This window comes from Thermobia domestica, chromosome 18 (assembly GCF_964235325.1).
Source record: "Thermobia domestica chromosome 18, izTheDome1.hap1.1, whole genome shotgun sequence".
NCBI lineage: Eukaryota > Metazoa > Arthropoda > Insecta > Zygentoma > Lepismatidae > Thermobia > Thermobia domestica.
In genome coordinates, this window is record NC_137471.1 from 9,131,384 (window position 1) to 9,156,829 (window position 25,446).

General features: G+C 34.7%; 1 protein-coding gene across 3 annotated transcripts in view; it reads left to right on the plus strand.

The window, feature by feature from the left end:
- Positions 1 to 22,177, plus strand: part of Madm (MLF1-adaptor molecule) — a 236,947-nt gene extending 214,770 nt beyond the window's left edge. For all 3 annotated transcript variants that reach the window (XM_081745202.1, XM_081745203.1, XM_081745204.1), the window contains exons 7-10: positions 2,081 to 2,240; positions 5,837 to 6,023; positions 12,644 to 12,763; positions 15,790 to 22,177. In XM_081745202.1, coding sequence (XP_081601328.1) covers positions 2,081 to 2,240; positions 5,837 to 6,023; positions 12,644 to 12,763; positions 15,790 to 15,954 — 632 coding nt within the window. In that variant the 3' untranslated portion in view covers positions 15,955 to 22,177. The remainder of the gene's footprint in view (positions 1 to 2,080; positions 2,241 to 5,836; positions 6,024 to 12,643; positions 12,764 to 15,789) is intronic.
- Positions 22,178 to 25,446: the final 3,269 nt, after the last annotated feature.

Here is a 25,446-nt window from a genome sequence, read left to right on the forward strand (position 1 = left end):
TATTTCCGAACACACACTATATAATACGGGTTAATCCTGCTGAAAGAATCGACAAAAATAGACCATGGTAAGGGTATCCAAAATCTTTCGCTGCTTTTGTCTGAAAGGGAAATTACATAACGTAATGGTGGTACAATAATACAATAACCTTGAGATGCAGGTATCATGTCCGTTAATTGGTTCCTTCCTGTAGTTGAGAAAGAAACAAAGGATGAGAAGGAAAGGTGTGACCTTCGTTTTTTCTTTTCTTTTCTTTTTTTTTTTTTTTCAAAAGAATCCTGCAATCAAATAATTATTGAAGATGAGAGCGTGGAATACACTTCTTTTGTATAATGTTTTACGTATCTTGCGGATAGGTTATAGAGTGCATGGTCTTCTTGCTTTGATGTAAATTTGAATGCTGTCAAACATCCTGTTTAAGCGAAATTTTAGTAGTTAGTAATAAATTCTAACGTCAAACTTTTCATAATAATAATAATAGTAAGTGAAGGCAATCTCATGCACGACTTTAATTTTAAGACTATTGGTCAGCATTCGAAAATTGCGAAAACATTTTAAACAATGTATAACCCTACTTGGAATGGCTCTGTAATCTATTGGTTAGAGCGTTCGACTTATGTCCATGTGGTCCCGGGTTCGATTCCGGGCCGCAGTACGTCCTCTGAGCGTCGTGAGGCAAACTGGTGAGTTACATGAATAAAAGACATTACGGTCACGTGACCTAGAATGTTCCCAAGACACTTTTTTTTAGAGGCAGAGCAGCGCAACGCACTGACCACACATTCGTCATTAGGTTGGACGCTAGCTCCACTAGTCGTCAACAGAAGGCGTTGGAGCAGGCCCAAGTCCGCAAAGAACTGTTATGCCGGTGGTTAGAATAACCAACTTCGTTTTCAAGGCTCGCGCGGTATTGACATGTGTAAGTAAATATCTGGACAGTATTCCCGGTAATTAGTTAGTTCTTTTATATGTCGTATGAGTAATTGCAGTTTTCAGTCTATCCCTTCACTTTCAGTTTGAAACAATCTTAAACCGCATGTGAAAACATAAGGAAATGATCGTTCTACCTTTGCTATACTATCCCAGATATAGTTCTATTAAGCAAATGAGCTAGAACTTGCACTTATAAATTACAGTAGTTTCTGTAAATTGAGGTTCTTCCGTCTAGACTTACAGGGCCTTATGCAGAGTCGTTTTGACGTATGATTAGTGTCATACTAAAGGCTGGACTACTGCAGGACGCATATGTTAGTCGAATTCTTTAGTATGGCACTAATCACGCGTCAGAACGACTCTGCATAAGGCCCACAAGTATTTATTGGATGGGACGAAATATAGAGGCGCAGCCACGAAGGGTTTTACCGGGTCCGGACACCCTCCCTCGAAAAAAATTCCTAACCCAACATACATTTGTACACTTTCTCAATAAAACTCTACTTGTATAACAGGGAGATGATTGATATAACATGAAAATTTGATCTTACACTTCATCTGTACTCTCTCTCTCATAAAAGTAATCTAGTTCTATCATTTTTCCCTCTGAAAATATAGGAGGAAGTATTTTACAATTACTTACTGTCTTTTGGGTGCAGAAATATACCCATTTAATACTTTATTGACATTGGAGCCTGTAGTATCGGAACCCCCACCAACAAAAAATTTCTAGGTGCACGCCTGGACGAAGGATACATACCTATATTTACTAGAATCCTGTCTAGAGATCAATGATAGCTCTTGAGGGAAGTTAATAATAATAATAATAATAATAATAATAATAATAATAATAATAATAATAATAATAATAATAATAATAATAATAATAATAATTTGATCGTTGCAAGCTTTGAGAAGAAAGTTTCATTCAGATTCAGAAAACTACATTGGTTACGTTTGTTTTTTTCCTTAGCGTGTAATGATAAAACTTTTACCATGTGATTTCCCTCTAGTTCACACTTTGCTAGATATAAGATCAACTACTGAAAGATGTGTAAGTGCGCTCTTTTTTGGTTATGTATAGTGTTATATGTGTATTCTTTGTTTATTGTATCTTTTTTATTTATTGTATCTTATTTATTTACAGCGAACATCTCCGAAACAATAACAGATGAGGTTGTACAACGACTATATGGCCCCGATGTTGTTGTTAGTGAAATAGTGCACCCGGATAGACCTGGAGTCCAGATGCGAATGTGTGATGTGCCTGCTAGGGAAAAACTGGAAAAATTCGTAGAGGACGTGAAGTGAGTATCCAAAAAGTTCATTTGATGTGCATTGTGAGTTTTGATATAGTAAAACGTGACTGTGTTAAATAGGTGGTCCTCCGGTAGTGCTTTACTTTGTTGTTCATGCATTAAATGTCATTTGAAGGTAAGAGCTTTACTATAGTCCATGGGTTTCAAGCTAGGGGAGAACTCCTTTCGTCACTATATGATAAGCGTACGTGCTTTCTGTGCGGTAGACCCGGGTTTGATTCTCGATGGAAGCTCACGTGGTTCGAATCCCACGTTACGCTATTGCTTCGCTTCAGTGCTGAAAGGGATATTAACCCTTAATCCAACCAATCAGGGGAAGGAAAAACCAGCAGGAAGTATTAAGGAAATGTAAATAGAAAATTATTCAGTGTGTTCCGCATCTGAAGTCAATCTCAGGGTTATAAGCTTCAGGCATCTGCTGCTAAAGCAATAACTATTCATTGAGAGGTACATGGTACCAAAAGTTAAACTTGATCTACTACTCTCCAGATTTTTACCAGAAGTGATAGTGCAATATAAGAAAAAATTCTGCTTACTCCGTAGAGAAATTCATACTTCCAAACTGGGACTCTTGTAACGCGGTGTCAACTTGTGTTGCGCCCATAAGTCAAGTTTTTCACTTATCGACTATGCGGAAGCCTCAAACGACATTGTTATGGAGTAGCCTGACTTGTCTGCAATTGAACGAACAATTTTCCGAGGGAACGCTTCGACAGTATTTCTAGCAAGCTAATCCGAACATGCTGTTGGTCTCACCGATATGAATTCTCACAAACCAACAAGGTATGGTGCGTTCATTCAACACTTCCTGGCCCAAATGCACTGTTAATATTTTAATATTTTTCGGAGTTATATTTGCAAGATGTCTCAGTTTGAATTCGTAAAGGAAAATTATTAGCAATTGTGTGTTCAACAAAATTACTTTTGAGGTAGGATTTTTTTTATCATGTTATTTAGATTACAGCCAATTACATCGGTGGTGTTCATTAACAGGGTAAATAAGTTAACATCTTAGTGGATAACGGTGATTTAAGCTTGTTGTCAGTACTTGAACGAAAATAAATATGTTAATTCTGTTTTATGTAATAGATAATCAGAACAGTTATTTTGGCCGAGTTCGTCGACGGAGTCAATACATTAACGTCTTAACGGATAACGGTGACATATCGGTCCGTTACTCCACACATTAACTCCTGAACGAAGGCGAATTTTTGAATTCTGTTGGTTGCAAAGGCAGTCGAAATTACACATCTCGTCGTTAGATGTCAGTAAACATCCTCTAACGGAGATATATAACGGATAAAACTGAAACTTATGGTGCTGATAGTTTTTACTATGTTCCAGAGTCTGTTCTAAATTTTTATGATGAACAAATTCAGTCCAAACTCATTGTAAGTAGACCTCAAACAACGCTGTTTTGCAGAGCGTGGGCGCTTGTTGGAATCAGTTGACTGTGTTACACAAGGTATTTTTGTACTGTTATATTCTACTAGGGGCCAAATTTCAGTATTGTAATTCGTTTCTCCGTTAGTTTGAAAACATCAAAGGAAACGGCAAATCCATTGAGACATTCCCTTAGTATTCATCATAAATAAAGACCAGCAGTTGTGCCAAAATGCCATATTTTACCATTTTTACAAGACATCATGAATAAATGTCGTTTACGAGGTGTATTAGAAAGGTAGTGAGGCTAGCAACAGTAAACGAACCGACAACGCTGCTACCTCCACCGTCACGACAGCGAAGTTAATCCTTGCCGTTGACTCAGTACAAGCTTGAACTTGCTCCAAGTCCTGCGCGATTGTTGAGAACGTCTGAATTTGCGTTTCTGACCGGCATCAACGTTCTGCCATCAAATTTTGTGTAAAGCTTGATGAATCTGTTGCTGCAACTTATGAAGAGTTACAAAGGTCTTATGAAGTACCTTTCCTATCCAGAACACTAGCGTTCAGATGAAACAAGTCCTTTTTAGAGGGCCGAGAACAAATGGAAGACTAATCTCGTGCGAGAAAGACCTTCAACGTCAAAAACGAATGACAATGTGGAAAGAGCGAAGTCTCTTGTTAGGTGAGTCATTTGTGCGCCAAGATGGTTCCAAAAAACCATATCACAAGGCAGTGTCTATCAATGAATTTTTGGCAGAAAAAAATATTTCTGTGGTTTTTCAGCCCCCGTATTTGTTAGATCTCAGTCCCTGCGACTTATTTTTATTCTACTTTCTCAGAAACCACTTGAAAGGGCGTAATTTTGATACTTTTCATCGTATTCAGAAGGGCGTAACCGACGAACTGAAAGATATTTTAGCAGAAGCCTTCCAACATTGTTGCGAAAGTAGGAAACAACGCCTCCATCGCTGTATAGCTGCCCCAGGAGACTATTTTGGAGATAATCTTTAATGTTAAAAATGATAAAATCATCTTTTAAAGAAAATCAGTCTCATTTCCTGTCTAATACTATTGTAATCATAGTTTATATTTGCCGTCTAATTTTGCTATGAATTGTAAGGTTGTAACCAGTGGTGCTATTCGTCCGGTTCGTTTTGGTTCGTTAGAACGGGCTGTTGAAATATTTCGAGTTCGCAGAACCGTTTCTTATGTCCAGACAGAACAGTACATTTTACCCAGTTATACATAGGAACAGTAAATTTTAGTTTAACTATCTTTGTTTTTAGAATTTCTTACAGCTACAGGGTTAAACATGTTATCTCTCAGAAGCAAGGTATAAGCGTTTATCTCTTAATCTCAAATGCTCAGATATCAAGAATGAAAAATGGGATCACATGAGTGTAGTAGTGAAGGTTATTTATATTTGAAACACACACATACCATTTTCAACAATTGTCGATCCACTGCTGGAGTAATGTCTTTCTAATATTTTTCTGACAAGGATCTATCTGGGATAATTCGTTTCCAAGATATTCGCAGTGACCGGTTGTTAAAAAATTAGGATAACACCACTGGTTGTAACATGCTTCAAATATGGCCCTGTCACATCTATAGATGTTGAACGGTCGTTGTCAGGCCTCAAACGCCAGACGCCATAATTTATACATAGGGAATCTAAAGAAAATGCTTATGATATCCTTCAGAAAGGAACTAGGTGTTGTATGGCATGACTGCTTTATCAAGTGTCAGTGTAGGATTTACTTAATATGAACAGTGTTATTTCAAATGTAGTTTTTGGTCATGATATTCATTAGCCTATTTTCTCTCCAGTTTTATGTTTGTTCTCTCCAGTTGATACGAATATTTCTATGATTTCTAATTTTATTTCTCTGTCTCTGTTTTGATGTGTTCTAGTTATTGATATTTTCAATATACTTATCAGTTAGTGGTGTTTAGACTCCTGAATGTATACATTTAATGTGAGATTTTGATCAATTAATTACATAAAAATATAACACATTTTTGCAATATAAACTGCTATTTTTCTAAAATTTATTTTGCCATTTTACCTCGGTCTTTAGTTATAAAATAAACTATAGTATAAATTGATTGAAAAACAACCTTGTAACAAAGTCACAATCTGTGTTATTGTAACTGTTTAGAGTGTTTGTAAATGTTTGATGACCATGTTATTTCCAGATACGGGATCTATCCATTGACTGCATTTGCCCCAAGACAACCACCTCCACCGCGACCGAGGGCCGTTTCTCCGGAGATGGCGGAATCCGTGAAGTCCGTAACTCCTGAGCCAGTAGACGTGGAAACGAGAAGGGTAGTCAACATGATGTGTAACGTCAAACCCAAAGAGGAGAGCTGTGAACTTCTGGTAAGATTTGCATTCAATGATGATAATAATAATAATAATAATAATAATAATAATAATAATAATAATAATAATAATAATAATAATAACAACAATAACAATAATAATAATAATAATAATAATAATAATAATAATAATAATAATAATAATAATATTGTACACATACAAGGGAGAAAAAGTTAGATTGCCTAATCGTAGAAAGACCTTCGTTTTTATTGGTTGAATCTAGACTATGTGAGCTTGTAAATTATTCATTGTATAGCTTTGGAAAATTGAAGATTGCTAATAAAACTATATAACATAACCGAAATTGTAACACTGCTATACAATATATACTGTTTTGGTCAGTTGGAGTTTTATTAGCAAACTAAGTGAGCTTGCGGTGGAGAAAGTTTAGTTTGGAGATCTTTTCGGGATTCTTTTGTTCTCTCGTTTCTGTTAGTGTGCAAAAGTTATTCAAAAGTCTAACGATTTCATTTAATTCCTTTATAACTGATATGTTTCAGATTTACAATAGAAAAGGCTAGAAATTAACGGTGAAAACTTCATACAGCTTTAGTGTTTGTGTTTTAAAAATAATTTATCTAACTTACGAACATAATGATCCCATAGAACATTGCAGTAGTTTTGATTGATTCATTAACTAAGACGATAATGGGGTCGTCAATAGCATGGGTATTTATCTCCGTCACGAATATTGCAGTTGTTATATACTTTCGTTATGGACGGTGCAGACTAGATGAGAATTAAGCGCGCAAGAAAAGTATCCGACTAATTATATAGAGAGGAATAATATATATAGAAGGAGTATTTATAATTACTTATCGAGCGAATGGAATACATTGTAATATATCAAATTCCTCGCCTAGTAATGTTCCCCAATCAATTTTTCTTCCAATATTTCGAGTATGACATTGACATACTCAGGGACACACAATGACTTAAATCCGTTTTCACAATACGATCTTCACATTGTTTATATATATATATATAATAACCATGGTAATTCAATAATATTATCTAATTTTTGTCTGTACTGGTTATCTGCTGTCTCTATAATGTTTTATAGATTGCTCTTATGTAAAGTGACATCATTTCGATGGAAATACCTGATAAAAGTTCAACTTACCAGATTAATATGACGTTGAACCAACTTCCTCTCTCGGAACAGTTCTGATGCAACGTGGAATGGATTCAGAGGCCGTGAATGGTACTAAGTAGAATATTATATCATTTTCGCGTGTAGTGCATCAGGTAGTTCCGTGAGAGAGGATGGAACTGGAAGATCATAGATATTTAATTATGTTCAGATCCTGGAATTGGGCAGTCTCGGTAAGGTGTACAACTTCATCCCGATGTTCCTCTCACCACGCCACAACAACTCCAGCTGTGTGAATGGGATCATTATCATCTTGGAATCTGGGCGTCGTTGTTTGGAAACATTTAGACCATAGGATGTACATAGTCTCCTGAAATGGCGACATAATCACAGACAGTGACACGACCGGTAAGCGTCAGCACAGGATCCATTGGAAACTATGGTATTGTGGCCTGTAGCATCACAGATCCGCCACCTTGTTTCACAGTTGGGTAAAGATATTGCGGATCATACACAGGGTTCTCATCGACGTAGAAAACCTGGAACTGTCAGGGAATTCAGCTTACTCTAAAAGGTCCTGGAGAAGTCAAGGTATTTCATGAAAAGCTGGAAATGTCAGGGAATTTTAAGGTATGAATTTTTTACTTGTCAGAACCCATTTCTCTTTGTGCCTTGCCTCGCTGTTTGGTAGGGGATATTTTATAAAATAAATTCGGCTGTTTTTGAAAAACTTCTCTACTTACACACACACTACACATGTTCATGCGTAGTAGATGGGAAACACTCTGGTCGGGAAAAGTATAGTTACTTTTTTACATTATAGATATATAATATAAATCAAAATTTTTAAATCGTGATGTGTAAAATCTGGAAAAGTCAGCGAATTCGTGTTTACCAAGTAAGTAGGAACCCTGATAACTTCTTTGGGCATCTGCTACACATAAACTCAGCCCGTGGTTTGAAATAAGGCAAATAGTGACTCATCCGATCATATTACACGTTTCAAGTCATGATCATATTACATGTTTCAAGTGATCAGCGGTCAATGTTGCATATTCGAGGCACCATTGTCGTTTTGCGATCTCTCCTTTGCAACCCGATTCCATATGTTTGCCATGTAACTCGCGGCTGACTGTAATTGTCAACACTTGTACTTGCACCGCAGTCACACGACGTTTCTAAATGACAATTGCTTTAATGCTCGGCGGGAGCTGTCACCGACAGTTTTCTCTTCGCCGATGTAGTTTTTTCGTGAGTTTTGTAGGCCGTCATCACTTTGAACAGTCTCCCGCCATACACCCAATACATTTGTTATTTTCGTCACGCTCGCACCATATAACCGAGCACCAACAGTGTTGCGCTCTGAAAATCAAATAGGTCGTACATTTTACACTATCAGTTTTTGCTCAGTTCACTGCACAGTGCGATCGTACTGCTCCTCATGTAGCATGGAGTTTCCTCCCACCAACAGGCCGGCGCTCGATTCGCCGCCTGACTGTTTCTAACTCAGACATCTGACATGTTTTCAGCTCCAGTGTTTGCGTTAAATTGATAAGCCTCTGAGTGTCCTAGGATAGTGCACTAGGTTTCCTATTCGATATTTATTTCTTCATCAGATAATAGTCCTAATCATCAACAGACAATTAATTCTAATTGCAGAGTGCGCAATGTAGCCAGGTCAAACTATCTCAATTTTTTGTAATAATACATAATAATGGTTTTATCTGGCTACATTACGTTTTCTGCGATTGGAATTAATTGTCTGCTGAGGGATTCCGACTGCGACTAGACTATATTTAAGAGGAAATAGTTAAACACAAATAAGAAAGGGTAAGGTGAATAGGTAGTGCACTATCTTAGGACATGTATATTATGCCTATTTATACAGGGTGTCCCAAAAGTCACCGAACCCGATGTTTAAGACCGTATAACTAAAAAAACAAAATTGAATGAAAAGGAACGCTCTTTGCAACAGAAAGCTCTATATATTGAGAAAATTTTCAGACACAAAGATGTTTCTTGTTATGCATGATTTAATAATAAACATTAAAAATGTTGCCAGAGTCGGGGAAAAAAAGTTGCAAATCGATTATACCGAATCACAGAAGCATACCCGTAAATTTTTTCAATATTTCTCAATACTACCGAGCAATCTGGATGCCCACATATTGAATTTGATAGAAAAAGTACATTGATGAAGTCTTATAAACATTGCACACGTGTATTATTGATCTATTCACAAAATTCATGTTTTTACAATAATATTAACCACGCTGGCAACGCTGCTGCTGTCAAGTGTCATTGACAGATGGGTTTGACCCCTAACTAGCACACTAAGGACTTGAAACCAAGCTTCGTCGGTCAAAAAAAATCTATATTCAGAACATTGACACCACTTCTGATAATGATTGGAACTAACGACAATAACACAACAGTGATGCAAAATCCACCTCTTTCAATTCATATGCAACACCATGAACTCTATATGGATAAAATTTCAATTTCCGTACAGCCCTGTGAGCAGTTGACTTGCGTAAATCAATTCTGAGGCGAGCTTCCTGACTGACTTCTTTGGTGATGCTACAATTCTTTGTTCAACACGCTACATAACGTCAGCCACCAAAACAGAGGGGCGTCCTGATCGTAACCTGTTCCCAACTGGTCCAGTTTCGTGAAACCTTTGAACTAGGGAAAAATGGTTGACTTCTGTGGCAAAGATTTTCGGAACTTTACACTAAATGCTTCTCCTACACCAGAATATGACACTGTTAGGATGTATTGTTCCACAATATACACTCTTCCTGCGTAGAAAATTTCATTTTGAAAAACAAAGCAGTTCAGCACAAGTGGACACCATCACCTATCGAACAACGAACAGCTAACTGGATAGCAACTATTCTAGGCACATGAAACAAATGAAAAACTAATGGCTACATTTCAGAGTTGCAAGGTGTTTGTACGTTATCAGATTTTTCCTTAAGAAATCTCCTTTTTCATTGAAAGTGGCTTAGTGTACTAGCTAGAGGTTAAACCCATCTGTCAGTGACACATGACAGCAGCAGTGTTGCCAGCGTGGCTCATATTATTGTAAAAACATGGATTTTGTGAGTAACTCAATAATACACGTGTGCAGTGTTTGTAAGACTTCATTAACGTACTTTGTCAAATTCAATGTATGGGCATCCAGATTGTTCGGTAGTATTGAGAAATGTTGAAAAAAATTACGGGTATGCTTCTGTGATTCAGTATAATCGATTTGCAAAAATTCCTTTTTCGACTCGGGTAACATTTTTAATGTTTATTATTAAATCATGCATTGCAAGAAACATGTTTGTGTCTGAAAATTTTCTCTATATATAGGGCTTTCTGTGTTGCAAAGAGCATTCCCTTCTCATTCCATTCAGTTTTTTAGTTTTACGGTCTTAAACATCGGGTTCGGTGACTTTGTGGACACCCTGTAGTATAAAATGAGCAATTTATGATATATTGGGAAAGGCAGGTAACAATATGTATCGAAAATCTTTACTTAATACTCGTTAAATTACCAATGTTGAGGTATAAAGAAACAATGTGAAGATCATGTTGTGAAAAGGGATTTTTAAATCATTTGTGTGCCCCTCAGAATGAGTACCAGTGTGTCACATTCGAATTACTAGAAGTGAAGCAGTCGAGAAACAGATCATGAATAGTAATACACCCTTCGACATTGTCAAGCACAAGGTAATATTAGCATGCTTTTAAATGGATTACATAATGTTGTGTTTTCTCGAGGTTATGTTGTTTCCTCCCATGACAGGATGATTTCGTAGTCATCCTTCGTGGGACGTTTAAGACTTCGTTTCATTTTTACACAGTCTTGGCCAATACTGCGGCTGATCAGTTTCCAGTATCATATGTAAATCATAGAAAAATTTCCAGTATCACATGTAAATCATAGAAAAATTTCCAGTATCACATGTAAATCATAGAAAAGTTTCCAGTATCATATGTAAATCATAGAAAAGTTTCCAGTATCACACGTAAATCATAGAAAAGTTTCCAGTATCACATATAAATCATAGAAAAGTTTCCAGTATCACATGTAAATCATAGAAAAGTTTTCAGTATCACATGTAAATCATAGAAAAGTTTCCAGTATCACATGTAAATCATAGAAATTATGTTTCCACCTGTAACAATGTTCAAAGTTGCTACAGCTGTTATTTTGTGAAGTAGCATTATAACAAAGGGAGAACTGAAGATTTAATACCTTATTTCGTTAAACATTTCCTCTGCTACATAATTGCTTAAGTCATTTTGAATCCATTGGAAGTTCTAGCAAACGTAGTTGCGATTAACAAATAGTTTGTATCTTTCTAATCATGCCTTACAATCAAATTCAGCAGTTCAACGTAGTGCTCTTGTTCATTTACTTGCTACCCTCTCTTTATCTTCAATAATTCAATGCTAAAACAAAGATCTTTGGCATTAAACAGACATTTTCTTTCTCTGCTCGCTTTTACATTTGTTTTAAAATATCTCATAGAGATGCTGATGATGTACTTGAACGTTAATTTTTGTATAATCGAATTTCTTTACTTTACGCAAAATTGGATGTGAATAAGTTTGAGACTATTCATGACAACCACTAATGACAAAAAATGATCACTGAATTTTGAGACATTCCAAACGCCTTTTTAGTGACAAATAAACATTACTAATACGATAGTTTATCACCTGATGAATACTCAGTTAACCATTTTGTAGAATTATGGTGAATTCTGTGAAAATGTCTAGTGTAAGATTTTATTTTCATTTTAAATTCTATAAGATAAGAGCGAAGCCTTGCATTTAAAAATAAAGTACATTATCATAAACCTCAGTGAACCAAAAGGACATAATTTCACGTAATGTGTCACACGCTGGCCGGTTTACTTTTGTGCAAGACGAAATTTCTGAATTCGTGAACCTAGAACATATCTATCACTTACCTGTTTCGTTGTTGTCTTATTTGCACAGGTTTGACTACTAGTATGAAAATCTGAAACGTCCTGATTTTTATCCAAAAAGTGATACAATATTATATATGATACATGCCCAATACACCGATGGGAACAGGCCAAACACACAACTTACTTCTCTCTCTCTCTCTCTCTCTCTCTCTCTCTCTCTCTCTCTCTCTCTCTGTTTTTTTTCTCTTTCTTTCTCTCTCCCTTTCTCTCTCTCTCTCTCTTTCTCTCTCTCTCTCTCTCTCAATATAATTTATCCCTCTATCTTGTCCTGTTAACATAATATTAAATTTAGTAACACATGAAGAGAAGTTTAAAGAAAGACGGCATTACTTAAACAAGGAATAAGTATTATATCTATAGTTTTAATCCAAAGCGACTGCGGTGGAGGTAGTTTTATCCGAATTCCTTGTTACCTTGTCGGCATATCTCTGAGTTTATTCCCTTATTTCAGTATAGGTTGATTATGCAATCATATGTCAACTTTGTGTGTATTATCAGCTGTGTAATATGAACGTTTTCCTTTCTTTTAAAAGATGACCATTTTGCTGCGTATGGATGACAAGATGAATAGGCAATTGACGTGCCTCGTGTCTGAAATTGATACATCCCTGCTTTTGGCAGAAGAACTGGTGCATTTTGGCTTTATTAATGAGGTAAGAATAAAGTACGCTTTCTTTGCAGTTAATTGACACAGAAATAGTTTCCAGTTCATGTCACTGCTAAGTGTATTAGTAATTATCAGGGCCCGGATCTTATTGACAAGTCACCTTTTTTCTGTTACGCATAGGACAAGGCAAGTAGGGTTTTAAACAGGTTTTTATCTATTATTTTCATGTAGTCTACACTTGATAACTTTTATTGTTTAAGAGTGCTTCCTAGTTTCAACTCGGAAGTGAATTGACGGTTTCAATACTTACAATGCCATACAATGGACTTGCAACTAACTGAAACAAAACTTTTTGAATATGAGTGAGAAATGTTAATTAAAAATCCAATGGATATTAAAAAATGTCAATGTTTAACGAAATAAAAGTTTGAGAAAACGTAAGTTTTAAGGTAAATTTTTGTGATTTTTAGGGTCATTTTACAGGAATTTTAGTGTCATTTTATAGGTCACTTTTTAAAATTTTTTAGGTCAACAAGATCCGGGCCCTGGTAATTATAATAACTATTGAGACTAGGAGTAGGATTTTTAGGAAGGAAGGAAGGAAAAGGTGTTAAAATATATTTACTATTTTGATAAGTACTCTTTTATCTAATTCAAAACTTTATATAAACCTCGTACCTCTATATGTTGAACATCTCTGTAATGTACTGGGAAGAAAATAAAGCTGTTGCTTCTCACTTAACAGTATTAAACATTTCTAAGTTGTTAAATGTAAGCACGTTTCTGTTACAGATAGAAACGCTGAAGTTTCTTTCTACATGTACAGAGATCACTGGGCAAACTTCCTATTCAGTCGGAATGGTAGCTCTGTAAATGTTCCAAATGGTTGATGAAAACTAAAAATAATTAATTTGTACAACTTCTGGGTTAAATGTAGGGCTAAGAAAATGGCACCTATTCTTTTGACGCTGAGTCAATTCCAAAAGAGAGCTTCTCACTATCTTGACGATCAACATTGAAGCCGAAAGTGGTTAATTTGTACCACTTCCGATTTGAATAGAGGGTTAACCCGAGGAAATAGTACTTATGGTTGGGATGCTCAATTCATTCAAGAAAACAGCTTGTCGCCATCTCTTACAGTTTTTGCGTTATGGAGATCAACACTTAAATATTCTTCCAAAGACGAACGTCAACTTTTCTTTGGGCAAAGGAAGTAGATTTTTTTTTTCTCGCCCTAACCGTTGTTATTCTAAGTTTCTAATAGCAGCTATTACATATTTGTAACCATGAATACAAATCATTCATTATGAATCCTTTTTAAATAACATTATTACTTAATTTTAATAACTATGTTAAAACTATTTTGTTTATTACAAACTAAATGCAACTGTTATTTAAAAAGTAGTTCACATGATAAATAATCAAATGCAGTTGAGTTCGTTCCTTTAGTCACTGCCTTAACTTGTTATTCTGGAGGAATTGTTATTCTGTGAATACTGTAATATCTATGGATGGCAACACTGAACATTCTTCAGATTCATATTTTCAGTTGTAGAATAACATTATCTACATCCGCCGCAAAAACTCTTCGGACCTCATTTGAAAGCTGTCGTAGTAGGAGATCGATCACTTTGTATTCTTGTATCTATGTTGTTTTGTTTCAAAAACTGAATGTATCTGGCAACAGCGCATTACTGCTGAGAAGCGAGTTCACTTCATTTGTATTATTGGTTAACACATGAAGGGTGACTTTTTTCTATAGTGTGTGTAATAAATTGATTTGTTTTTGTATGGTGCACTTTGTGTTTTCTAATTTATTACTATATTTGTGTTGAGCATTTGTGATATACTAGGAACGTACTGTAACAGTGCGGAAAATGCATGGCGAAGTGAAAACGTCTCCATAAAGACGATATGCAAACGTACAGGCCGTGAAAAAACAACCATAATGAAGGTTCTGGCAGCCGCCAAAGGACTGCCTCCGACTGGGTTCCAAAGAACAAATTCGGTAGTGGAAGGCCAAGAAAAACAACGAAATCTTCAGACACTCTCCTAATGAGAGAAATAAAGAAGAACCCTCGACTGACAGCGGCCGAACTTAAAGAAATGCACCCGAGTCTGTTGGAAAACGTTAGTGTTCGTATAATTCGGCACATTTGCAAAAACACCTGGATTTGCCGTGTCTTACTGCTGCTAAGAAGAAACAACGTCTCGCTTTCGCAAAGAAATATGCACACTGGACACCAGCACAATGGAGGAAAGTCATGTTTTCCTATGAAAGCACATTCCAACTGTTCCGAATGGAAGCTGTTAAGGTTCGATGTCCATCATCTTCAGGTTGATACGACCCGCCGTATACGATTCCGACCGTTAGGCACTCCCAGACTGTAATGGTTTGGGGATGTTTTTCAGGTGAAAAGGGTAGAGGTGGTCTATATTTTCTTACCACAAAATGTGACGATGAATGCAGATCAGTTTTTCAACGTTCCTCAGGACTATTTAGTGGATATGATCCATAACCACGACTGTGGTTTTCCATGCATGATAACACTCCTTGTCACAAGGCTAAAAAGGTAGCGAATTTTCTTGAGGAGCATCATATCAAGAAGTTAAATGGCCTGGGAATATCCGCGATCTAATTCCAATCGAAATTGTTTGCATCGTATGAAGATACTCTTGTTACAGAAGAAGCTTGCAGAACCTACAGACTCCCCCAAACAGAATTGAAGAAAATGTAGAGTATTGACATGGACTTAAGTTATTTCCGAAGTCTTAGTGACTCAATGACCAAGCGCATTCAAATGACTTTCAAAAGTAAAGGCAACATGACTCGGTATTAATGCATGCATTTTCTGTTGTATGTGATACATGAATATGTATTTAATGTGCTTTTGCTATGAGGTCCGAAGTTTTTGCGACGGGTGTATGATCGTGGTAAATTGCATTTCATTATCCTCTTTTACTGATGAATAAACAAGCAAAAGAAAAATGGTAAATTTTGGTATTATTTTTAGTATGGCAGACTCTTCAGCATTAATATTGTACAATTACCATATTTTGTTTTCCTTACAGGCTGACCGTGAAAAGCTTGCTACTCTGATAGAAGACACGCTACGAAATTGTTTCAGCAAGAAATTGTTAAGCCCGTTAGAGTCTCCAAATTCACCGAACTACAATTCGTTGGGTGCCCAGCTCATGTCTAATGCAAATCAAGTGACAGTTAATTCGGGCAGTTAATGACTACTTCATTTGTGCTTCTCTATTGTACGTAAGAAGTCTGATCAATATACTGTGTATAGATTGTTTTCATTTTTTTTTTTTTTTTTCGATGCAGTGGATCTGGTGTATGGCAGAATGTGTGTAGTGTATGTACAGTGCTGAACATCTGTATGAGTGAAGAATTTGATACCGGCAAAAACTAGAAGCCCAAAACTTGAAAGAAATATATATATATACATTATATATACATATATATTTTTAACCTAATTAAAAATATGTGAAAAAAGTGCTTATTGCGGAAAGCTAGTCATATCCACAGTTTCGAATCGAGATCAACACCACAATATTTTCTCCCCATACATGTTCCAATAACCTCAATTATTTGGACTTAACAAAGAGAGAGAAAAAAAAAACGCAACTATTGTAATCAATTTTCTCCTGTTAAGAAATATTTAATAATAATAATAATTCGAACCGCAAATATCAGCATATTGTTCGTTTTCGGAATAAATTTGTAAATATGTTTCTTAACTGTTAAAATTTTTTGTGGGGAATTATGATTATTATTATTATTGATGTCTGTATATTTTTTTTCTTCCATTTCAAATGAAATGTCCTTCCACAGCTTCAACAACAAAAAAAAGAGAAAATGTTTCTGTTCCATAGTTTAAAAAAAAAAGAAAGAAAAATGAAGTCCTTGATTTAGTTGCTGAATTGTAGTCAGAAATTTGGAAGGTAGTCTGTATGAAAAACATAAGAAAATAATAATGAATGCTTCCAAATATTACCCAAGTGTCTTTATATGTACCCATTACTATAGCAAATGAAATGGTTGTCATTTATGTACAATTTTTATATTGTTAAAAAAATGTTATTTATGTGTATAATAAGCAGAATCAGTGAAAAGAGGTTATTTTCTTCTAAAGGTACTGAAATACTCAGATAAAAGAGTGAATATCACAAAATAATGCCTTAAGGTACATTTCAAAGGTTTTACATTTAAAAAATCTAAGTGTTTTTCAGAAACAGTTTATTCTTATTTTTTTTTTAAACTAAAATTATTCTTTTTTTTTATGTAAATTTGTGGCATGTGACAAGATACCAAGAATGTTTTGTCCAAAGATAACCCAACAGAGGGAAGGAGGGATAAGTTGAAAGCAGCAATATACACATATAAATATACATACATTATTGAATATAAGAAATTGTAAATGGCAAACTTTATTAATTCAGCAAAACGCACCTTTCCTTAAAAAAAAAAAAAAAAAAAAAAAAAATATCAATTTAAATCAGATTCGCTTACTTGATACGAACACATTCAACAATTTTTGACTGGTGAATGATATTTATGTTGTAACATGTCTCTCAGATTTTAGGCCAGTTATGTATTGTATTGTCTTTCATGTTAGCTTAAGAGTACCGAAAGAGTGACATGGCAAAACAATACATTATTTTTGCTGCTTGAAACATAGAGTGTAAAAAAAAATTACATAGAAATGTGTTATGTGCCCCTACAATTTCTGGCATTTCTATGGCAATATCTTCATCGTGAAGAGAAAAGGCTGAATTTCTAATTTTAAAAGAAAAAGAATCTTGTAAGGAAATATAGAAAGTATATAGATGAGTACGTGTAAGTAATGCATTGTGCTTTGCAAAAACCTTCCAAAGTAGTCTGTCAAGTGAGAAAAGATTATTTTTACTATATGTAATTTTTTTCATATACGTACATTATATATATATATATATAATATAAATTCATATATATACTAGTTTGGCTACGTTTGTGTTTATTGTTGCTTGTGAGTGTGTTTGAGGAAATCAGCATTTATTTTAATAGCTTAATCACAATTATTGGCGGGATTGATTGTCTTGAACTATATTTATTGTGGTGGGGAGATAAGATCTTTCATTTTTTAATATATACATATATTAAAAATATAAGATATACTCAATATTATGTACCTGCACCCACAATCAAAATTTTTTATGTAACTACGATCAAAATTCACATCCTGATGATATAAAAATATATTTACCAGTTCATTACTTTTGATGATGATAGCATTGTTTGTCATTATTTCCCTGGACAGTATTTCCCTATTTTTTTTAAAGTGCATTTAACATTTTAGATTATATATCTTACATATGTAAAAGAAAGAAAAAAAATCAGGTATAATGAGTTAGAAACGAAAATAATGGTTTCAGTAAGATTTGTTTCTTAAATGTTATACAATTTTCAGCCATACGCAGATTAGCATACGGCAATTAGTTTAAAAATAGATCTTAAACTTTCAAATTATTGACTGAAATAGTTGGAGAACGAGAAATGTTATCTCCATTAAGCTTAGGATACTGTGTACCGTATACAGAGTAATAAAGGAGACACAAGTTTTCAGTTTAAATAAGTAAAAGTAGGTGGTCCGCATGAAATACTGCTTTACCAGATGAAAGAATAAATCATCCAGTAAATGAGTGATTTTCTCAAAATATTGTAGAAAAGCTTTTGCTTCTTAGTTCTTTCGAATTCTGGCTCACACACTAACAAAGAGCAAATTGATGATTTGGATAATAGGCCGTTTTTTTCTTCTTCTTTTTTTAACGAGTTGTTATCTTCAACATTTGTCATGCATTGGGTAAATTTCAAGACACGATCATCTCGACCTCATAAATTGAAATCTCAGATTTACACACTGTAAGAAGGAACTTCAGAATTGTTGTCCTTGAATTTATTTAATACATTTTGTAATATTAGGGGATTTGTTTCCTAAGTTTTTACTGCCTTTGCGTTATTCGTGAGAACACAACAAAAATTGTAAGGAAGCATTAAAATCGTTTAAAAAGTAGTTTACAACAGATATTGTAGTAAAAGAAACTTTACTAACTTACATTAATAACAAAAGTAAGAAAAAAGAAGTTGAATGCCAACGCCTTTCAGAAAGGAGCTCTTCCTTCTTATCTATAGGATAAGTTACAGCAAAAATAGGCATATAATATTTAATGCCCTTTGCAGATCATTCTTCTGAGCGTTTGTTGCAAAATATGCAACCTACGAGAGCGTTTACAAAAATTTATAAACAAGTGGGCTGTCAATGTTTCGTTGATAACCGTACATTTGAATTGTTTCAAACCAGCAATACTTGCTTTAAAATCATTATAAATTTGAGAAATTCCTTTTTTTTATTATTATTATTGCGTTTCTTGATTAGAAAAAAAAAAAAAAAAAAAAAGTAGTCTAGTCTGTTAAATCAATCTTGTAGTAATGTTAAGTATTAGAGTTGATAAATATATTTCGTGACTTGAGAATTTAATGAAACAGTTGGAAGTATTTATCTGATTAGACTTAAGAAAAAAGATTTTGTTTGTTACTAGTAATAAGTCTAAACGAGTTAAAAGAAATTAACATTGTGTGAAAAGTAAGTGAAATCAAATTGTTTATTTAACTTAACTAAACTCGAATTTAAGTCAAATTATCAAGGGATGTGTTCCGTTTCCGAGACTCGAAATGTAATTTCAGTGTCCGAATTAAAACTTACGGCTTCAAACTAGTTGGGTTTGAAACTATATATTCCAGTTACGTAAGTGTTAGTTCGCGACTCACGCAGATATTAAGACAACTTTCGGTTTAATTACATCAGGACTTTTATTAATTTGTATAGTTTTCATTTTATACAGTCCTTACATGACAGTGTGATGCACGGTAAACTTTTTCTTATTTTATTATTTTGCATTACAACCTTATATTCTCATTTAGTAACTGACTGATAAGGTTTCAGTTACTTAAGTAAAACTCAAATCGGTTTCAAGTTGAGCAAAGGGATAAACTTTGAAAATTATGAACAGTCCAAATACAAGAACGAGAGGCATGCTTTCCTATTCTAGAAAGCTACATCTTATCAGGGTATACGTTAATAACTTTATTTTTCGCTTCCTAAATAATTTGTGTACTTTCCCATTATCAAAAGATCATTACGTACTATAAAATTTTTTGAACCAATCACTACTTTTACAAATGCTTGTATAGTTACCATTCTTTTTTTAAAAAAAAATAAAACTGCTTTATTAAAAAAAAAGAAAGAAAACGAAAAAGTTCACAACATTAAAACTATCTTGCGTTTGATAGAACGTTCTAATACAATCGGCAAAGTATCAGTTATTACTTTATTTATTTATTTTTTAACAAACACTATTACTGTTGAATCTAGTAGCAAATTTATCGTTGTTTCCAGTGTTAAGGATCATATTCCCAATACTGAGCTTATTATTATTAGAACTGTGTTAAATGGTAAGAAAAATGTGTGGATTCTAAATTTTCGAAACAGACACACAAAACAAAAAGAATCGGTATAAAAACTTGGACACAGTTCTAGTCTATTCTCAGAAAATGTAGTAAAAACTTGTGAAGTTCGCCATTTTGTTTTAGAAAACAGAAAGATACAAGCATATGCTAGTACTATTCTGTAAGTTGGTCACTTGTGTAAGTTTGACAGTTTCTTTGAATTCGACGTTGACTAACTTAAGCAGGTTTTACCGTACTATGAAACAAAGTAGTGAATGCTACTACGTATTGCGAGTGTTGATTATATTTAAGAAAAAAAAATTTAAAAAAATAAAAAAAAGCTAGTTCTCTCTGCAGACCAAAGTATTCCATTCCATCTTCAGCTTAAAACAGTTCGAAGTGAATTTAAAACGGAAGAGAAATAATAATAATAATAAAAAAAAAGCACATGGCTTCTTGTTAAAAGAGTCCTCGCTGATCACTGTTCACATATTACTACTAGTATGTATACAGCAATAGTAGCAGTACATTTAGTAATATGTGAACAGTGATCAGTGAGTGACTTGTTTGACAAGAGGCCGTGTGCTTCATTATTTTTGTTCATTTTTTTAACCTTTTCTTTTACATATTTCTCTTCCATGTTTTAAATCCACTTTGAACTGTTTTAAGCTGAAGATGGAAACTGGGATTTCCGAAAGCGATACTTCAAGGAATACTTTGGTTTGCAGTGAGTACTGGCTTTCTACATAGTTTTCTTACCAAAGTAGTGAGTGTCTAGAATATACTTTAACATAGCCTAATTCGATCGCCCATAATTGATTTCGGCATAAATGGGACACGAGGGATGAACAATATATCAAAGCCATTAACCACTTTGTGTTATAGTAGAATAAAATTTGCGTGAATTAGCCAACTTTTGTTCCGAAACGAAACTGGTCAGCTTACAAAATAGAAGTAAAGAGCTTATGGTTATATCTATTTAGTTTCACAAAATTATGACGAACTTTACAAATCTCTCTCTTTCTCTAAGTATTAGACCTGTATGAATCTCAAATCGTGATTAACCTTTCTATGTTTGTTATTCTGATCCACGGACACATTCTTATAAGGAATCAAGTAATATTTAATCCAGGCAAGCTATTTTATGCCTACTTGAGATCTTATTTGAACAGAATTCGTCAAATGATGAAAGGAAAGCTGTCATATGGGAATCACACAGGAGGGTAAATGGTGTTCCTTCCAGTTTAGCATGCAGAAGCAGCATCTGGTTTCCGAATTTTCGCTGGAAGTGAATGTCCCAACATTATCAAGAACGAAGAGTTGAAATCAAAGGTTGAATAGGATTGAGGGCATGTAATATGAAATTGTCAACAAAAGTAATTACAATCCAGTAAAAATATTAAAAATCTATCTCCCAATATACTGGTCCTAGTATATTTGAGTCAACGTGATGAACGAACTGTCCACGTGTAAATTTCTTCTGATCTCCTTTTCAGATGCGTCGATGAAGGGGTTAATAATTGTCCACTAGTAACATCGCAACTCGAAAAAAAACGTAAGAAATTAATACACATTCATTACGAGTTTCCACATATCTATTAGAAAAGAGAATATTGGAAGATACCTTTTAATGATATTCTACCATTATTTGGTGTACAAACTTCTGTTTTAACTTTTCAGTTGTGATAATGCTGGGTGTTTCCTAGCGAAAAGCGTAATCTAGATAAAGCTTCTTAGCATACAATTTGGAGGACATGTCCGAGTCCAGGCATTGAAGGGCGACCCGACCTTTATTTTCCACTTAAATAAAGTTATTTTTTTTTTTTTTAATGAAATTGTTGTGGGTGAATGTACATACGTAGTGTGTGAAAAGCACAGAAAAAAGAAAGTTTTGAGAGTAAGGTGCAATTCTCAGTTTTAAGTAATCAATCTTAAATGGTATAACTTCCAAAAAATAAGAGTATTATATATATAAAAAAAAAGCAGCCTTTGTTAATAATTTTCTGATATTTGAGGTTATTTATCTAAAATAAAACAGTAAAAATTCTTTTTTTTAAAATCAAAAAAGTACTGATACTCCCCCCCCCCCCCAAAAAAAAGGAAAGTAACGTCATGGTGAAAATTAGGTGTGGCTTTTTCAGAGCTTCTCGTCCATATTAGTATTATTTTTCGATGTTTCTCTGTATGTATGCCTCCCCTTTTCTGCTTTTTATATGCTTGATATACCATATTCACCTATACATGGGGGAGAAAAAATAAGTATGGGTTACCATAGATCAACCTGATAACACACAAATTACATAAATGTTGTAAGTGCTTATACATGAAATTAAAAGAAAAGTAGTAACTGAAATTTGTCTTTCAGAATGAGAGCAACAATAATTATCTTTTTTTTTTTTGTAATTCATTGAACGAAGTGCTTAGTCTTACCTCCAGAAGAGTTCCAGCAGGCCTGGTGGTCATTGATTTCAATTAGTAAGACATAAAAATGACAAAACAAGTAGTGTTAAAACTACGTTGTTCTTCCCTAGTCTCTAGCGTCAAAATAGTGTATCTACCCAAAGCTCATATTGAGCAAAACACTTTTGACTGATACTTCACAATGCAATTTTGTATTTAAAAAAGAAAGAAGTAATTTTTCAAGGAGAAAGTGGTTTTTAAAAACTAGGCCTACGAAATATATGAATATGTATCGTTTCTGAGGTTTCTTGTAATAATAATAATAATAATAAAAAATAAAGTTATGTTGGGAAGGGGGATGGAATTGTTTGGCTTTATAATTCTCTCGCTTGATGTCTCAGAGATGATCACAGGGTTGTTGCTAATTGCGTAAGTAATATTCATTGTTCTTGCTCAGTAATTTTTTAAATGTATATTATTGTAGCAACCCTGTTAATTTTGCATATGGCTGGCTATTTTACATTGTATGTCCAGGCAGACAATGATACAATATTAAATATCAGTGAGTAAGCATTGATGCCTTTGTTTTAATTTTTATCAACCTTCAATACCCTGTCTAGCAGTAAGAGCGTTCACCTCCGGTGCTTGGGATCCCTGGTTCGATCCCAGCTCTCGCCGTGTGGACTTTGTGGTGGACAAACACCGTGCTCGTGGGTTTTCTCGGGGTTCTCCCGTTTCCTGCCCCTTTATTTCTTCCACCATATCATTCATTTCTCATAATCTAACCTGCATAACCGTGGGACGTAGAACAAAGATTTCATTTCCTGTCTAGCAGTAATTTTTTGAACCTCTCAACCTATTTCAATGAAATTTCCAGTTCTGCGTACCACAGTATGCCCTGTAGGGTAAAAGAGATGGATAAATAATCCGAACGGGTGAACGAAAAAATAGGTGAAATGAAAATGTAGGTGGAAACGGAGGAGCTCACGGGAAACTATGTTGTCCACCACACCTGTTTCTTGGGTACTTTTTTACTATCGAGGTTGTAGTATCAAGTGTCCGAGGCTATACACCAACTGCGTTATGAGTAATATAATAATATATATATATATATATATATATATATATATATATATATATATATATATATATATATATATATATATATATATATATATATATATATATATATATTATACTAGCAGAATGCCCGTTCCTCGCATAGGGAGAATACGTTTCATTTTGCGGCATCGGAAGTGTCATTTCATCTCAGCGATCCCGGAAACTATTGATTCGACACTAACATCTGTCATTTTCAATTATTTTTATATATCTCCTCCTCCGTCAATTTATGGGGCTGAATTTGGACTTAAACGACTCTTAATCTCAGCGACCCCGAAAACTACGGATTTGACACTAATATCTGTCATTTTCGATCATTTCTTTTATATATTTCCCCCTCCCCGAAGTTGCACCGTCATAATGAAATGATAAAAACCATCCTAGACCCGAACCTCATTTATGTTGAAAATTTGATCGAGATCAGTCCGGTGGTTCAAGAGGTATTAACGTCACAAACAGCCATGTGCATCAATGAAGTTTAAACGAGCGTTCATTCAAACGCGTTCAACATTAAGTTTAAACGTGGTTCCAGGACTTTTGTCGCACCATTGAAAGTCGAAGTTAGTACATCTCGTTTAAGTAAACTTCGGTCAATTTGTAAAATCGACTCTCATTGGTTGTCATCTTTTGTCTAATCTTCTTTTAACAAAGTAATAAATGAAGAAAGCATACCGCGTGCCGGTCTTTTCGACTTTCGAGATTTTGTGCGTAGAGTTGAGTACTCTAATTTCAGTGATCGTAATTGTGATGGCAAAAATAATGAAATCACGAGCAAAGAAGTTATCCGAACACGAGAAATGTATTGTAATTTCATTAGTGGGAAAATACAAAGACATTATTGAATATAAATGGACTGTTGGGGATGAAATGTTCTAGTAGCATAGAAACGCAATGTAATTAGCAAGCAATTTAAAGGCAAAACACAAGTGTGATACTCCCGAGGGTACGTTTTTTCGCGTGCTACCCTAGTCAGCTGTTTTAAGTTGGTCACAAAATATATATCATGGGGGTCAAATGGAACAAAACGAGCCCTGAGAGGCTTCTAACCGTGTATTTAGTTTCTATTCCGGGAGTATTACTCTCCCGAGCTAGTCCTAAAAACTGCTCTTCAATATTACCCAACAACATTAAAACTGAAGTTTTATTCAACCGGACTCTTATTTGGAAATCTTCCTCGCTAAACGTTTGAAATGGATTACAACGATCTTTCATTACTCTATGAGGCCAAATCTCCTCTAAATACTCGAAATCCTCAAGATCACCTTCGGATATTGTGTGTATCACAATAACAAATTCCACTGATACTACAGACTGACTTGGATCAACGAAGTTTAAACCCCCAAATTCGACTGTTTAAGCTTAAACCAATTTTATCCACCATTTGACCGAGACTTAAGCTTGAACGTTGTTGGTGCAACAGACATTTTCACCGAGCTTGGTTATGACCCACGTTCAACAGTTGAACTTCGTTAGGACCGAGAGTTACCAAATTTTGGTCACGGGTATCTTGGTCGAGGCTCCAGACCAAGACAAAGCATTTTTTTTTTTTTTCAAAATTCGAAGCAGGGGGAGGGGGGACGTTTACTGGGACATGTAAAAGTAGTAGAAAATGACTGATATTAGTGTCAAATTAAGTTTTCGCGGTCGCTGAGATCAATAGTGAAACTCCCGATCGCATTAACTTCCAAATTCACCCCATTTGGCTGCGGGTC